Source organism: Vicia villosa, linkage group LG1 (genome assembly GCF_029867415.1).
Source record: "Vicia villosa cultivar HV-30 ecotype Madison, WI linkage group LG1, Vvil1.0, whole genome shotgun sequence".
Classification (NCBI taxonomy): Eukaryota; Viridiplantae; Streptophyta; class Magnoliopsida; order Fabales; family Fabaceae; genus Vicia; species Vicia villosa.
The window spans coordinates 93,040,150-93,056,901 of NC_081180.1; the positions used below are offsets into that span (position 1 = coordinate 93,040,150).

Here is a 16,752-nt window from a genome sequence, read left to right on the forward strand (position 1 = left end):
GAGCTACGATAGCTCTGATTCCGCAAAACGGATACGTAGGCAGCGGGGTAGGGCCCGTGCGAGCACAATCCTTTATTTTCCCTACATTCTGCATTCATTTTAGTCCAGATTAGCGTAGATTTGTTACACACCCATAGATCTAGACACAGGCGTGGATACCATCGAGTACGATGGGCGCGAGGGGTGCTAATACCTTCCCCTCGCGTAACCGACTCCCTTACCCTTTTTCTCTGGTCGTGAGACCGTTGTTTTATTTTGTGGTTTGCTGGCATTCCCTTCCTTTTCAGGATAAATATGTTAGTGGCGACTCTGTTAATTTTCGCGGTAGCGACAGCTGGCGACTCTGCTGGGGACGTCTTGACCTGTTGCTGGTCCGGACTCAGCGAGTCGATCCTAGCGCTTGTGTGTTTATCATTGGGTGTTTTTACTGCTTTGCATATTTATCTGTTTGCATTGCATTCTATGTGCGCTTTTACTTTTCTGCATCATATTCTGGACTGGCTGGATCTCTGTCTGTTGGGTGGGTGTTACAAGAGGTAAAAGGCCCAATACCTAGGCTATGTGTGAACCATAGGAACCCTAGGATAGAGTGGGAGCATGGTTTGTCTCGAGGTGTACGTCTCGGGATGGATTATGTGACCATGAGCAGAGTAGTGGTTTCAAACGGAGGTATTATCGTCACCCGCTTACGCGCTGTGATGATGCTTACCTTCGGGTGGACCGTATACTGCGTTTCATGACCTTACCTTGGCCTAGATTTTACCCGTGAGTGGGGCGGGAATCAATGATCATTTAACAGGTACATTGTTGGTGACCGCTGTTCTCGTTCGTGGGTTACCGCTGTTCTCGTTCGTGGGTTACCGCTATTCTCGTTCGTGTGTACTATTGGTTCCTGTTTGTGGGGTACTATGGTTCTTGTTCGAGTGGTAATCTGTGCTCTATTCCAGTGTGCTATTGACTATGGGCTTTGGTTCCGTGGATTGATATTCCGTGTTCCGTGTGGTATACCATTTGGGGCCGAACCCTTGGCTTTGTACTATGTGTGTTACCGGCAGTCCAGAATGCCCGGTGGGCGGCAACAAGCCCCACCACTTTGCATCATTGCATATTTACTTTCCAAAAAATGATGTACAAAAAATAACTAGCATACGTGTTCCTTCCATTTCCAAGGAATTGTATCATTAAGCCTCGTATCGTGCTTTTCTATCTCTTATATGCTAAAAAAAAAAGTCAAAACACGAGGATTCCTTGGAAATGATGGAACATAACATTGCATCCACTCATGCATACATGCATTCATGACAGGTAAATATGGAGCTCTTATTCTCAACCTCCTCTCCATTTGGTTTTCTCTACAGAAGTACGGTTCTGACTTCTCGACACCGATCAACAATCAAGAGTTAGCCATGGAACAAATCCGTGAAAACTTGAATCAGATGAGGATAGAAATGGGGACCAACATGGGTCAGTGTATGGAGGCTATTCAAACCCTTGCTCTTAGACAAGAAGAGTTGAGACATGTTCTTCAGAGGCCAGTTACGGATGGTGTTCCCACCCTGGGAGAAGGTCTTGTGGATCAGAATGTCAGAAATGTTGTTGAAATTCCTATTCCTGCTCAGGAGAATGCACATCATGAGAACAACTTAGAACCTGAAGCCTTCAGGCTCCCAATTAATGAAACTGAAAAAAGGTTCCACCTCTTGGAGAAAAGGTTGAAAGCTATAGAAGGTCGTGATTCCATTGATTTAGATGCTGATGGGTTGTGCCTAGTCCCTGGTGTCAAGATTCCTGTTAAGTTCAGAGTCCCTAACTTCGAGAAGTACAAGGGAACCACTTGTCCGTTGACTCACGTGAAAGCATTTTGTAACAAAATGGCTCCTTATGCTGAGAATGACAAGCTATTGATGCATTTCTTTCAGGACAGCCTCAGTGGTACATCCCTCGAGTGGTACTCTCAACTAGAACGAACTCATGTCCGAACTTGGAAAGAATTAGCAGAGGCGTTCGTCAAGCGTTACAAGCACAACAGTAACATGGCTCCGACCAGAATTCAACTCCAAGCTTTTACTCAGAGAACTGATGAGTCTTTTAGGGAATATGCCCGAAGATGGAGAGAACTGGCTGCCAGAGTTCAACCTCCACTATTAGAACAAGAGCTCATGGGTATGTTCAAAGATATGTTGGAAGGTCCATACTACCAAGGCTTGATTGGTGCTTCTGAATTTGCAGAATTGGTTTTCGCCGGCGAACGAATTGAGAACGGTCTTAGGAATGGTAATATCCAAGATGTTGATGATCTTTTTGAATTCCCCAGACGTGTGGATGGAAGAGCCAGTGTGATTCCTGAGTATGAAGAGGAGTCTCTTAATCATCCTCTCGATCAGATCTCTCGTAATGAAATGGAAGTGATTATTTCTATTCAGGATGACACACAAATCTGTGCTACAGCTCTCAGTCATCCACCTACTCAGTTTGCTCAAAGGGATCCAGTTTTGCATGATCAATCAGCTCAGTCTACGCAGCCATGGCGGAACCATCAACAAAATCGTCACCAGCAGGGTAGACAGAGGCGTAGAAAGCCAAAAAGAGTGTACGATGCCATTCCTATGACTCATGATGAGCTATTATCTGAATTGCTCAAACTTTCCTTGGTGGAACCAAAGCAGTTGGATCCTGTTTCTTTCCCGTACCCTGAGGGATTTGACCCTAATGTCAGTTGTGGCTACCATGCTGGGGCACCTAGTCATTCGACTGAAGATTGTCAGCCATTCAGAGACAAGGTTCAAGACCTTATTGACTCAAAGGCTATCACATTCGCACTTGAGGTCCATAATTGAAGTTCTCCTCCGACTCAATGGATCTTTTGAAGCAATAAGTCCATACGAAGAAGATCTCCTCAACATTGGCAATTTCTTAAATCATCTTGCATGTTCATGTTTAAGCTTTCTTGTTTGTTCAATACTGTTGTATGTAAAACTTGTTTGTTTTTGAACTATAATAATAATGCATTGGATATGTTTGTCTTGAAAAAATCCATTCGTTTTTGCTCTTATATGTTTTTATATGCTTTTTGTGATACCTAACTCTTGTTAATAAAGCATGATAACTCCGAAGGGAGGATGATGAATATAGTACCAAGAAACTCAAATGGTATGATTTTGAATATGATCCTGCTGATGATGTACAGGCATTGTTTCGAATTCCCAAACACTGGAGATATAAGGGAGTGAAACCCTTGTTAACCCCTCCGAGCCTTCGAAGTAGGAGTTTCTTTTCTCAAAACAAAAAAAAAACCTAACATTCAACCCAGGGGCGGGTAGCATTCAGTTGACCTGATCGAGCATTCAAAATTCATCAGGAGCACACGTCTAAAGATACAACAATGGCTATCTTTCAACATATTGAGGAAAGTCAAATCCACAACGATTATCCCTCACCTCAGGAGGTCAAGACATCAAAATTATCCCTCTCGTCAGGAGGTCGAGACCAACATCAAAGCCGCTGTGGTTTATCCCTCACATCAGGAGGTCAAAATATGACGATACCACAATGGTAATCCTTCATCAATCAATGACTCAGGCAGTCACAGTCACTTCCAACAAATCCGAGATTCAGGATCACACGACTTGTTCAAAAAGAAAAGAATGAATCAAAAAGAAGAATGAAAAAATAAAAGAGAAGAAAAGCCCGCTAAGTCAACAAGTTGAATCATGTGACTCAGGCAAAAATTAGGGCATCCCGCTGGACATCCAAATCGAAATTCAAAAAAATTTGTCCAGGCAAAAGTTAGGGAAACAAAAAAAAAGAGAAAAAGCAAAGCAAAAGCGGAACAAGGATTACAAGATAAGAATCCTTAGCAAAGAACAAAGTCGTGTGATCAGACACCAAAAACAAAAGGTAAAGTGACTGCCGTGTCCAGAAGACCTCCTTGGCTCCTCAATCATTTCCAAACTCCTCTTTAAAGATGAATGCTCGCATCGAGTTAACTGAACTTAGGACTGGAGAACGTCATGAAGGGGGTGGGCACCAAATAATTTGAGCCTAAAAAACCTTTTTTCTAAAAAACCGTGAACCCGGCCACGTTACAACCCTTGAAAGTCCTAACTGAAGCAGGGGTTAATTCGAAAGCAGACTGTAAACGAGAATACGGTAAGCTGACTCCTAGGAGATCCGCTAAATGCTTGAGTTGGTATCACACCATCTTTCCTTCACACAAAACTCGATGTTACGACATCTTTTCAAAAAGTTTCTTTAAACTTCAAGACAAACATACTCTTTGCATTAGAATTATATTTCTCAAAATAAACATTCTTTGCATATGAACAAGTGCTCGACATCAAGGAAGCTTCCATCATGAACTTCATATGAAAAGTTTATCCCTCCCGAAGGGCAAGTTGTCTTCAGAACTTCGTTGAGTTGAAGCAAGAATATCTCAAAGTTTGATCACCCTCAGGGGCACAAAAGCATTTTGAATACTCTATCGAGTAAGTTTTCAATCAATCTGGGGCAATCAGGTCAAGATTCGAAGAATCTCTCAAATGCTAAGCAATCAGGGGCATTCACCCAAGTGTAGAAGAAACTACTTCTAACATTGGTCAATCAGAGCATGGTGCCATAAGTCATGATACTGGGGCAAGTCAGTTTGATATGAACAGATATCAGAAGATCCTTACAAGACGAATCTCTTCAAAGTCCTTACAGGCTGGGGCAAGACACTATGCATTGACATTTTTTCCTCATCAGGAGGTGTTCAGTTTAAAGTTCAGGTGTGAGCTAAACAACTTATGATTTGAGAACCATCAGGGTCGTCATCCTCAATGTTCTGAAGCTGAAAGTCCAATCTTCAGTGTCATCTTCGCATTTCAGTGTGATTTTCAAATCCCTTCCAGAGATTGCAAGAGTTGGTTATTGGTATCCCTCAACCAGAGTCCTGTTATATGGACATCAGATTCCTCTGCTTTCCGACCCTCGAGTCGTTGAGTTTCCAACCCTCGTGTTGTGAGTCCTCTGCTTTCCGACCCTCGAGTCGTGAGTTTCCAACCCTCGTGTTGTGAGTCCTTTACTTTCCAACCCTCGAGTCGTGAGTTTCCAACCCTCGTGTTGTGATTCCTTTCCTTTCCGACCCTCGAGTCGTGAGTTTACCTCCTTTCCGACCCTCGAGTCGTGAGTTTATCTCCTTTCCGACCCTCGAGTCGTGAGTTTATCTCCTTTCCGACCCTCGCGTCGTGAGTTTATCTCCTTTCCGACCCTCGAGTCGTGAGCTTGATCCTTTTCCGACCCTCGCGTCGTGAATTTGATCCCTTTCCGACCCTCGCGTCGTGAGTTTGATCCTTTTCCGACCCTCGAGTCGTGAGTTGATTCCTTTCCGACCCTCGCGTCGTGAGTTGATTCCTTTCCAACCCTCGCGTCGTGAGTTTGATCCCTTTCCGACCCTTGCGTCGTGAGTTTGATCCCTTTCCGACCCTCGAGTCGTGAGTCTGACCCCTTTCCGACCCTCGCGTCGTGAGTTTGAGCCCTTTCCGACCCTCGCGTCGTGAGTTTAATTCCTTTCCGACCCTCGAGTCGTGTGTTTGATTCCTTTCCGACCCTCGAGTCGTGAGTTTGATCCTTTTCCGACCCTCGAGTCGTGAGTTTGATTCCTTTCCGACCCTCGAGTCGTGAGTTTGATCCTTTCCGACCCTCGAGTCGTGAGTTTGATCCTTTTCCGACCCTTGCGTCGTGAGTTTGATTCCTTTTCCGACCCTCGCGTCGTGAGCTTGATCCTTTTCCGACCCTCGTGTCGTGAGCTTGATCCTTTTCCGACCCTCGAGTCGTGAGTTGATTCCTTTCCGTCCCTCGTGGCGTGAGTTTCCAACGATTGCGGATGGTTGTCATATACACCTCAATGTGTTTGTAAGCCCATTACTTGTTGGCATCTTTACAATCAACACGAATATGCGGAACACTATGAAAGCCCATGCTTGTTTGGTCCCTTTGAAGTCGACACTTGCTTGACCCATTAAGCCCACCTCCTGGTGGTATTATCTTGAAGAACGGATGCCTGTTTGATGCTCCGGCCGATACTTGTTTGGTGTTATAATCATTGCTGGCCTATCAGCTCATTGAATCCATTGCCTGTGTGGAAAGTTTCAAAGTTAAGATGTCTGACAATCAGTTTGCTCTTGCATTTGCCCATTGTGGGTGAGCATTACCGTTCTCTGCCATGTGTGAGGAAATCCTGTGAAAGATATCATGCTATATCCTGGGGCATTTTCATTGGTTTATCTCGCAGGTACATACTTGCAAGCGCTTTGTATCAACATATTGGCGGACCAAATCATGAGATATTCTCACTCCCGAGCCGAGTGCTTCCTAATGAAAGATTCTCACTCCCCAGTTGAGTACTTTCAGACGAGACTTTCTTTGTTCCAGGATTCTCACATCCTCAGCAAAGCACATCTTAATGCATTCTCTATGCTCCAGAAGCCTTATTCCCGACGGAATGCTTTCTCTCCCCAGTTGAATCATGATGAATGGTGTCTGATTCCCCAGCTAGCCCTTAATGAGGTTCCTTGCCTGAATGCCTCATTTTCCCCAGTAGAGGGCTTTCTCTCCCCAACAGATTGACCTGTTTTCCCCAGGAGAGTCATCTTATTCCCCAGTGGAGTTGTCTTAACAAAAGGTTCTTAGGTCAAGTTCCTTATCCCTAGCGGATCTCTCATATCCCCAGCAGATCGCTTTGCAGAAGTGTTCATCTTCCCCACTGAATTTCTTCCCTCAGCAGAGATTCATATGCATCCTCAACAGGATCTGTTCTCATCTAGGACTTCCCCAACAGGATGCGTCCTACACCAGCAGGTTGTTCACTCCTTGCCAGAGTTATCTTCATGACTTGCCTTTATCTCTTCATCCCCAGTATGTCGAGAATTTGCTTCTCTAATGAAGTTGCAAGGGTCTTCCCCAAGTAGTTAAGTGGGATGTTCTTATCCCCAAGCAGGATTTATTCCCCAAACAGAGCTTGCATCCGGATTTGATCGTCTCCAGCAGATTTCTGATTCATCTCTGTCAGCTCGTAGTTTGTGACCCTTGGTCACTTATCTTGTCCTCCCCGCAGAGTTCCACGTGCTCTCTCTAGGACTTCTTCAGCAATTCAGTGCTCCTCCGTTGTCTCCCCAAACAACGTTCGAATCATGCATCATTCGCATTGCATTCTCTAAGCGTGTAGCATCTTCCTCCTCGGAAACGTTATTCCATATACATTCCTACACGCATCATGCATAAAGCATATAATATATGTTTCTTTATGCAGGAAAGTTATCCAGATTCAAATGTCTCCCAGAGAGCAACTCGCCTAATCATTATAGGCGCTCATCCTGATGTTTTAATTAGAAGAAGTTTGTCTCCCTCTCCTTGAAATTGTCAGATCAGATGAAGGACTACTTATTCTCGATGCACAGATCAATTGAAGTTTTTTCTCCCTGCTTGCGGGGTGGTACATTCCTTCTTACTGCAAGTTGGAATCTTCTATTGATCAAGAGCGCAAATTTTCGAGTTCATTCTGGTATTCAATCTCCTTCCACCTCAACGGTTCGAAACTTTCGTTTCTCACTCGTCAGGTTCAAGAAGTTTGAATAGGGGCAGCCGTTGCACCCCAAAATTTGCCCTCTTTATTTGAGCTATAAGTTAATAATGACGTTTATTTCGTCATTCAAAAATGGAAGAAAAATAATAAAGAGTTTTCATGGGTTTAAGAGGGTAAAGTGTGGAAAAATGGTTTAAACGGTGAAAGTACGAGAAAATTCACAAATACTATTTGGAAGGTGATATGAGCTAAGTTCCCGCGGTGTCCCCGTTGTTTCGACGATATCTACAACTTTCGTGTTCGGCTCGGGAGCCAATTCTTTGAGAAAGGTCGTCAAATTTGCAAGTTACTTGAGGTTTCGCAGTGAAAAACAGTGTTGAATGTAAGGTTTTGTGCCTCGGAAAATTCATATCTCCTGATCCGCTTGTTGGATTCGTTTGAAAATTTAACTGGAGCTCCGTGGCATCATTACCAAGATTTCATATGTTCGGACCGAAGGCCAATTATGCATGGAAAATTCCCATAATTTTAAGGATCATCGTGTTGTTTCGATAAAAAGTGTGTTTTCGAGTATGTCGCGCCGAGTTCGAAAATTCATAACTTCTTCGATTTTTATCGTATGAGGTCCATTCCGGCGGCATTTTCTCAGAAATTTTGTTAGCTTCGATTCTTCGTCACACATGCTTGTTCAGATTCCGAGCCTAAGTTGCAGTTTTATCGAGTTCTTTGAGCGGTACTCACAAAATTTCACATAGTCGCGCCAGATGAATCGACGTTTCTCGTCATTCAAACAAGCGTATTTTCTTCATCGCTTATCGGATCATGACGATTCTCGCGGCGACGAGTCACAAGTTTGGTCATCTTCACAGTGGTATTGGTTTCGTTCCAAAACTCAGAGCCGAACCGAGTTTCCTTAAAAACAAGCCAAAATGAGACGCACCGAGGGCAATTTGGACATTTCGCGTTGACACTATATAAACATTTTGCTCTTCACAAATCAAAGAGAGGACTCTCATAGTTTTCAATTCACCAAAATTTTCACAAACACTTTCTCTCAATTCTCTCTCAATTCTCTTGAATCAAAACCACAAATTACATAAAACTTTCATCAATATTCATCAACTTTCTTCAAGAATCAAGAGCAATATGGATTGAAGATCAAAGATCGAAGTTCGAATCTCTTCTCCCTCTCCTCACTAGCTCGCGCGCCTCACTCTCTCTCCCTTGGGATTTCGTTTTCACGTTCGTGTCGCGTTCGTGTCGTGTTCGCGTTCGTGTCGTGTTCGTGTTCGCGCGTCGATTAAAGATCTTCGTCCGGTAAGCCTTTGAACCTTGAATTAAATGCTTAATTGTAGATGTTAACACGATTTGAATGCTAGATCTAGTGGTTGATTATGTGTAATTGATGTTGATGATGATTAAATGTTGGATCTATTGATATCTTTGCTTGCAATTGCATGTGGATACAAGTTTGGTGCACTATGTGTTTGTTATAATGCTTGCATGAACTTGTTGCTTGATGATTATTGATGATGACTTGAAATCTATGTGGATTGATGCCTAATTGTGTTTGTTTGATGCTCATAATGTTGTACAAATTGAGGCAAATTCGTGCTTGGTTACATCTCTCATTGGATGCATGATTGAAGTGCTTTTGAATGTTGATTTTGCTGTTTTTTTCACTTCTGGTGCTGATGTAACCGGTTACCTGATTGATGTAACCGGTTACATGACTTATTTTTTACCATGTTACGTCACTGCCAGTGATGTAACCGATTACCTGATTCATGTAACCGGTTACATGACCCTGTTTTCCAGTTTCTGCCAGTGATGTAACCGGTTACCTGATTGATGTAACCGGTTACATGACTTGTTTTTAACCTTTTTTCGTCACTGCCAGTGATGTAACCGGTTACCTGATTCATGTAACCGGTTACATGACCCTGTTTTTCCCAAAAAATGGCTTCTGCCAGTGATGTAACCGGTTACCTGATTCATGTAACCGGTTACATGCTTTTTTCTAGTTTTTTTTCCAACTTTGAATGTTCATATCTTTTGACTCGTAACTCCGATTTGCATGTTCTTTACATCGTTGGAAAGCTTGTGAGATGTACTATTTTGTGGAATGATTTGTATTGCTGAATTTTGTATTTTCCATGATGGTACTTTTGTTGGCTTCCGATGTGATTTTTGCATGCTTATTCGCGTATTACCGCATCTTTTCCATGTTTGCTTTGTCCGGTTTATTTTAGAATAGCAATAATGCAATTCCGATTGCGGTGTCTTGTTATCTCTAACGTGTGTGCTAGTGTGCGAGGCTTTCGGACGGTCACCGATCGATGCTCCTTCTTTGAGTGTTCCGCTTTACTTGCGGGACACGGGTTCATTCACTTGTTTTGTGTTCTCATCCTGGAGACACATTCCTATTACTTTATATCTTCTTGTTTGGTTTGCTTGTTCCTCTTGCAGGTGTATTGTGATTATGCTCGACGCGCATGTCGACATTTGTGTGCTTTCATGGATAATCGGTGTGCTGACTATTTGCTTTTGCTTTGCTAGCTCGCTCGCGGGATTCTAGTTTCTTCGCTATGCTTCGCTTTAGTTTACGGATCATCATCCGTTTGGTATTGATTCCGTTTCATTTTATTTCTCTCGCACTTTATCGCTTTCTTGCATCATCCTATAACATGAGAAGTAGGACTTAGACATGCATCTGGCCAAACCCTCGAAAGAGGCTCTGTTTTTGTTGGTGTGTTTACATTTGTGCTTTGCGGCAGGGAGTCACGGTGTAATAAGTCCTATATGGCACTCCGTTAAGTCCTCATGGAAGGCACGCGAAAAGGGTTAGCAATCAACCCCCGCCTAGTCTCATCGAGTCTGTTCATTATGCGCACGCCTCGCGTCGCTTGCTTTTGAACATGCACAAGATCTTGTTATCAAGTATGTCAGGAAAAGGGTTCATGCATCCGGACCCCCGCCTTTCTTATAGCTCGCGTTGCTCGACGTTGATGCTCGGTGTACGCACGCACCGTTTTCCTTTACGATCCGTGACGGCTTGGTTGCTGAGAGGGGTCCGCCCTCTTGTCTATGGCCCGATCATTTTCGCGAGGTCTAATGCTTGGTTGACTTGGGTTGAGCTGCTCCCCTTGGCTATGGCGGGACCGCTTTTCTACCACTCGGTCAGTACCGTTGGTTTGTTTGCTTTACGAGCGGATGCTCGTTTGTGTGCTCATTGTGTGCTTTTGCCTTTTCCCCCGTAGGTTGCTAGTTTAGTTTAGACTTGTACCCTTTGTATGATAACATTAGGTAGCAAGCTTTCCCCCCTTAGCTTAGGTTTTCCTCATGCATTCTTTAAAACACAAACCACACTCTTTGATTTTCTTTTCTTAAGAGCTTGTTATTTCCGCTCCATTCCCAGCATAAGTCTCCAAAGGTAGAGCAGCGGAGTGCGAATGTAACTCGTTCACCTAAAAAACACAAAACAAACAGAAATTAGTTAGCCGAGCTACGGTAGCTCTGATTCCGCAAAACGGATACGTAGGCAGCGGGGTAGGGCCCGTGCGAGCACAATCCTTTATTTTCCCTACATTCTGCATTCATTTTAGTCCAGATTAGCGTAGATTTGTTACACACCCATAGATCTAGACACAGGCGTGGATACCATCGAGTACGATGGGCGCGAGGGGTGCTAATACCTTCCCCTCGCGTAACCGACTCCCTTACCCTTTTTCTCTGGTCGTGAGACCGTTGTTTTATTTTGTGGTTTGCTGGCATTCCCTTCCTTTTCAGGATAAATATGTTAGTGGCGACTCTGTTAATTTTCGCGGTAGCGACAGCGGCCTGGCTAGAGTAAGCAGCCAAAATTTCAAACTTCTCAGCATAAGTAGCCACTGACATATTGTCCTGCCTTAACTGTTGGAACTCCAACTCCTTCTTAGTCCTCAGTGAACTAGGAAAGTATTTCTCCATAAAAGTGGTCTTGAAATTATCCCATTCCTTAGGTACTCCCTGAGTAGTCATAAAAGCAGAAGCACCCTTCCACCACCTCATAGCTGGACCTTTCAGCGAATGAGAAGCAAACACCGCCTTGTCCTCTTCACTACAATGCACGATCTCAAAGATTCCCTCTATATTGGCCACCCACTCATGCGCCTTTATAGGATCTAATCCACCAAGAAATTCCGGAGGATTCATGCGAATGAAATCCCTATAAGTCCCACCTACAGCTTCGGGTACAACCACTGGAACATTATGACCGCCAATCATCTGCAGCATGAACTGATTCTGCTGCTGTTGCATCTGTTGCATGAACTGGGGCCATGGAACATTCGCACCGCCATCCGGTGGATTCACTTGTGGAGGTCGTGTGGGGGGTCGACCACGAGTCCTGCGTCCGTCCTCCATGTTCCTGGAGGTCATCAAAATGGGATTAAGTTGATCAGGCTCAATACCATAGTCATAACACAACAAAACTCATGGGAACACAACACCTCTTGGACAGAAAGAAACACTTATAATATCTCATGGCTAGGTCGAGGATACGACCTGCTCTGATACCAACTGTAACACCCATATATAAATACATACATCAAAGCATATAGGTATACATGAATCCAAGTATTTGGTACTGAAAATACTTATAAGTTCCTAGTCAACACATTATACATATTAATGCCCCAAACACAAAGTTCTAACGACGGCATAATACATACAAGATGTTCAAAACAAAATACTAAGAACTAGATCAACAATGATCACAAAAGAAAAATCCACAACGGAAGCTTCGCCATGTCCAAAATAAGCATAAGGAATAAGGAATCAAACTGCTTTCTCCTTACCCTTCGCGGAACCTGTAGTACCTGAAATCAATATATAATGGGGTGAGATAAAATATCTCAGTGAGTTCCCTATCCTATGGATCCTCTCGGCTTTACAAGGTTCTAACCTATAAGTCTCAAGTCATAAAAGAAACTAGACCTTGAGTTCTCACGCTAATATTATATGGAATCATACTTAGAGTTCAACAACTCAAACACAAGATTACTAATCGGAAACCAATACCAAGGCATCCCCATATTCCCGTCCCCTTCTACGTCTAGGAGGTGGCATGAGTCATGGATCCTTTGGAAAATCTTGACATACGAAATGGATTCGGACTCATGAGCCTTTCCCCATGAATCGTCACTTCACATGGCTCGTACACCATCACAAGTCTCTACCCGTAGGTTCCATTTGTACACAAAAGCGGGAATCAAACCTGCCAAGATTATGTGCCTCTCTGCACAGTGCCTCTCTGCACGAAGAATTCCTGTTAGCATTCAAAGGAAAAATAAAGAAATAAAGAAATACAACGGTTCCGATTAATACATCAACAATGGTGATCGCTTCCGCAAACCACTAGGCCTGTTAGCCTTTCCTCATAAGATTCCAACGCGTATGTTCCATATAATGTCTCATCCTAGGTTTCTTTGTTAAGCTACATAACCTAACAATTCCTAGTTTCCTCACTTAACCTTTACTCATATACAATGAAATTATTCAACCCTCTTTGATATAACATATATATATAAAAGGGTTAATGAACTTTTTGGTCCCTCTAAATATTGCAGATTTCGTTTTTAGTCCCTCCAAAATTTTCCTTTAAGAAATCGTCCCTTCAAAATTTTTTGTCTAAACTATTGGTCCCTAATGTCAAATTTGCTAGAGATTAGCTACGACTTTAGCCACTGATTAGCTACGAAATTTGACGTTAGGGACCAATAGTTCGGAAGAAAAATTTTGAAGGGACGTTTTCTTGAAGAAAAATTTTGGAGGGACTAAAAACGAAATTTGAAATATTTATAGGGACGAAAAAGTTCATTAACCCTATATAAAACAAAGGTAATTTATCACAATTATAGAGTACACAAGCATCATACCAAAAGTATAGCGTTCACATGATTCCGAACGATAACCAACCACAGTAATCAAGCAAATTCCCGACTTTCGATTAAATAATTCTCCCCCTTTTCCCAAAACCTACACTACTAGAAAGTACACGTTTCTAGCTTCCTACCACTTCGAACGACGATTAAAACAGAATCACGATTTAAAAGTTATGGTCGAAACAATTTCTCATTAAGCTAAAGAATTTGGTTAAGAAAAGCTTCAGTTCGCGCCGCGCAACAGCTAGGTCGCGCCGCGAACCCTCTGGCAGAAGCAAACCCTCATAATGCTCAACAAGGTTCGCGCCGCTAACTGATGTTTGCGCCGCCAACCTCTGGCAGTGGCAAGTCTCTAAGGATTCCCATTATGTTCGCGCCGCGAACCCCTGTACGCGCCGCGTACTGAAGGCAGAAACAAAACCCCCAAAAAACCTGCATAGTTCGCGCCGCGCAGCCCCGTTCGCGCCGCGAAGCGCGCGAAAACTGGGTTCTCAGCTCTGTTCTTCACACAACAATCATGGCTCTAATCCAACTAGAACTACCCAAACTTATTCCAGATCATTCTAAAGCATAGAAACCACCTATATATGATATATTCATGGATTGTAAACACTTATTCATAATCATTGATGAATTTGGTCCAAAACCTAGGTTTGCATAAAACCCCAAACCAAACTAAGATTCACATCCATAACAATCTATAAGTTTCTAACTAGAACCCACCTCGATTATGAGTCGTTGATGTCGAAGAAGAGTCGATTCGGCGGAGAAATGATGAAGATCCAAGCTTTTCCTCTTTTCTCCTCTTGCTCTCCCTTCTCTCTACTTCTTCTCTCTATCTTTCTCTTGTTGAAGGAAAAATGAAGAAGAAAGCAAGGAAAGAAAGATATAAGCAAAACCTTAAGTTAATACTACTAACTCAAAAGCCCAAAAGTATCTCTAATGTACCAATTAATAAAACCTCAGTGTCAGCTAATAACATTAGAGCATTTAATTTAATACGGGGTATTACACTCACACATCTCAAATATAAATCTTTACCTTTCTTAAGTTGTTTGAAGTGTCAGTCCACTTAATACACGCGATCACGGTGCATGGTGTAGTTCTTTGAAGTGTCCGTCCACTTAATACACGCGATCACCGGTGCATGGTGTAGTTCTCTGAAGTGTCCGTCCACTTAATACACGCGATCACGGGTGCATGGTGTAGTTCTGATTAAATATATGTCTCAGGTATATATCAAAAATCTTCCACTTTAAGAATAACCTGGAAAATGTAAATATATTATTATATAAGATGATAGGTTATACTAATAAATAACAAATATATAACCTTCTTACAGTAATCTAGTGGCATTGGATCGCAGGAGAAAGTATACGTGTTGGGTTTAGTAATATATTCATCTAAATCCCACATTGGATAGTAGGAAGAAAATAGAATTGGAGTAATAATATAAATAGAGATAGTTAGTTAAAGTTTTATAATCAACCGCAAAATGTAGTCTTTTGGGGATTTGGGTAGTTGTGTTTCTAAAGGTGGGGTAAAAAAGTTTGTTGGGAGTGTTTTCTATTTTTCCGTTCAAAATAGTTAGTTGAGAGAGTTTTCTATTTTTCCGTCCAAAAATAGTTTGCTGAGAGAGTTTTCTATTTTTCGGGAGAGGGTTTGCAGTTTTTCGGTCTAAAAATTACAATTAAGGAAGGGTTTGCAATTTTTCTGTGATTTGCAGTTTTCTTGTAGAATTATATTTTTTTGTTATTTTCCTAAAAATACGGGCATGAATCTTCAGTCATACACCCTAATAGTCTAAATAGTCATGGGAAAAGGTGAGTACCAGTGACATGTATGAAAAATTATAGGCAAAGTCAAACATATCAAAGTTATCCATATTACGATGGTTGAGCCACTCCATGACATGAACCAATGGCTCATCTTCAACTCGGTCCTGTCTATTCTCTCGGTCTTGTCTATTCTCTGAAACAACATAAAACACAATCCATATTTACTTAAAGGAGGTTTATAACGTCCAATACAGAACCTATTCCTTCCTGATCTTCAAGCTCCTGTAACTAGTAATTACTATGGTATAATATAGGCAACCAGATCGTAGTTCAGACAAAAATTACATTAGCTAGATGATTTGACTTGTAAGAAAATAAAAATTAAACCCATAAAACCAAGGTAAGGGTAAAAGAGTTTGTTGAGAAGGTTTTTTATTTTTCTGTTAAAAAAGAGAATTTGCAATTTTTTCGTTCAAAATTTGAAATTGAGAGAAGATATATTTATTATATTTCAACTAAATACTAAATTAGAAAGACAAATTGTTTCCAGGAATATACTATCAATTCTTTAATAAGTCAACCTTCCATGGTTGACTTTTAGACAAAAGTCAACTTTTCCAAAGTTATAATTTAATAAAGAATTTTAAAGCAATTTGCATCATAAGCAACAACAACGCCCACTAGGAATGTACCGTTATATTTTTAATGTCCACTAATGTGGAACAGAAATTTACAGAAATTTTGTAGATAGCAAACCACTCATCGTTGAGCCAACATCCAATACAAAACCCATTCCTTCATAATATCCTGGCTCCCGTAACTAGTAATTAATATGGCATTATAACGGGAATGAGGTCCGAGTTCTAAATCTCTAACGGGGCCGCAGTAAACATTACTTTGCGGGTTTTATAATTATCAAAAAATACATCGAATAGATGAATTTGATTTGTTAGAAAATATAATTTCTCTCACGCATCCCAAAATTAAATCTTTAGCTTTCTTAAGTTGTTTAAATGGTCACTCCACTTGATACATGCGATCACCGGTGCATGGAGTAGTTCTGATTGAATATACGTCTCTGATATATATCCAAAATCTTCCACTTTAAGAATACCTTGGAAAATGTAAATATATCATTATCAAAGATGATATAATATACTAATACATAACAAATATATAAATTAGAATGGATTAGTTATATAACGTTTCTAAAATAATCTAGTGGCTTTGGATCGCAGGAGAATGTATACTTGTTGGGTTAAATAGTATATTCATCCAAGTCCCACGTCGGATAAAAGGAATAAACTAGAATTTGAGTAATAATATAAATAGAGATAGTTAGTTAAAGTTTTATAAACAATTTCAAAATGTAGTTTTTGGGTGTATTCGGGATTTGGGTAGTTGTGTTTCTAAATTGAGGGTAAAATAGTTTGTCGAGAAGTCGTTTGCAGGAATAGTCTATCAATTCTTTAATAAGTCAAGCTTTCAT

General features: G+C 41.6%; 1 protein-coding gene across 1 annotated transcript; it reads left to right on the forward strand.

Annotated features, from left to right (window-relative positions):
- Nucleotides 1–1,298: 1,298 nt before the first annotated feature.
- On the forward strand, nt 1,299–6,184 carry LOC131649328 (uncharacterized). The gene is made up of 2 exons (XM_058919096.1): nt 1,299–2,780; nt 6,098–6,184. Exons 1-2 carry the CDS (start codon nt 1,299–1,301, stop codon nt 6,182–6,184), a joined length of 1,569 nt encoding a protein of 522 aa, XP_058775079.1.
- Nucleotides 6,185–16,752: the final 10,568 nt, after the last annotated feature.

Coding starts and splice junctions, on each gene's coding strand:
- LOC131649328 (XM_058919096.1), top strand. CDS start 1,299: ATGACAGGTAAATATGGAGCTCTTATTCTCAACCTCCTCTCCATTTGG. Junction 2,781..6,097: donor GTCAGCCATTCAGAGACAAG/GTTCAAGACCTT, acceptor CTGGCCTATCAG/CTCATTGAATCCATTGCCTG.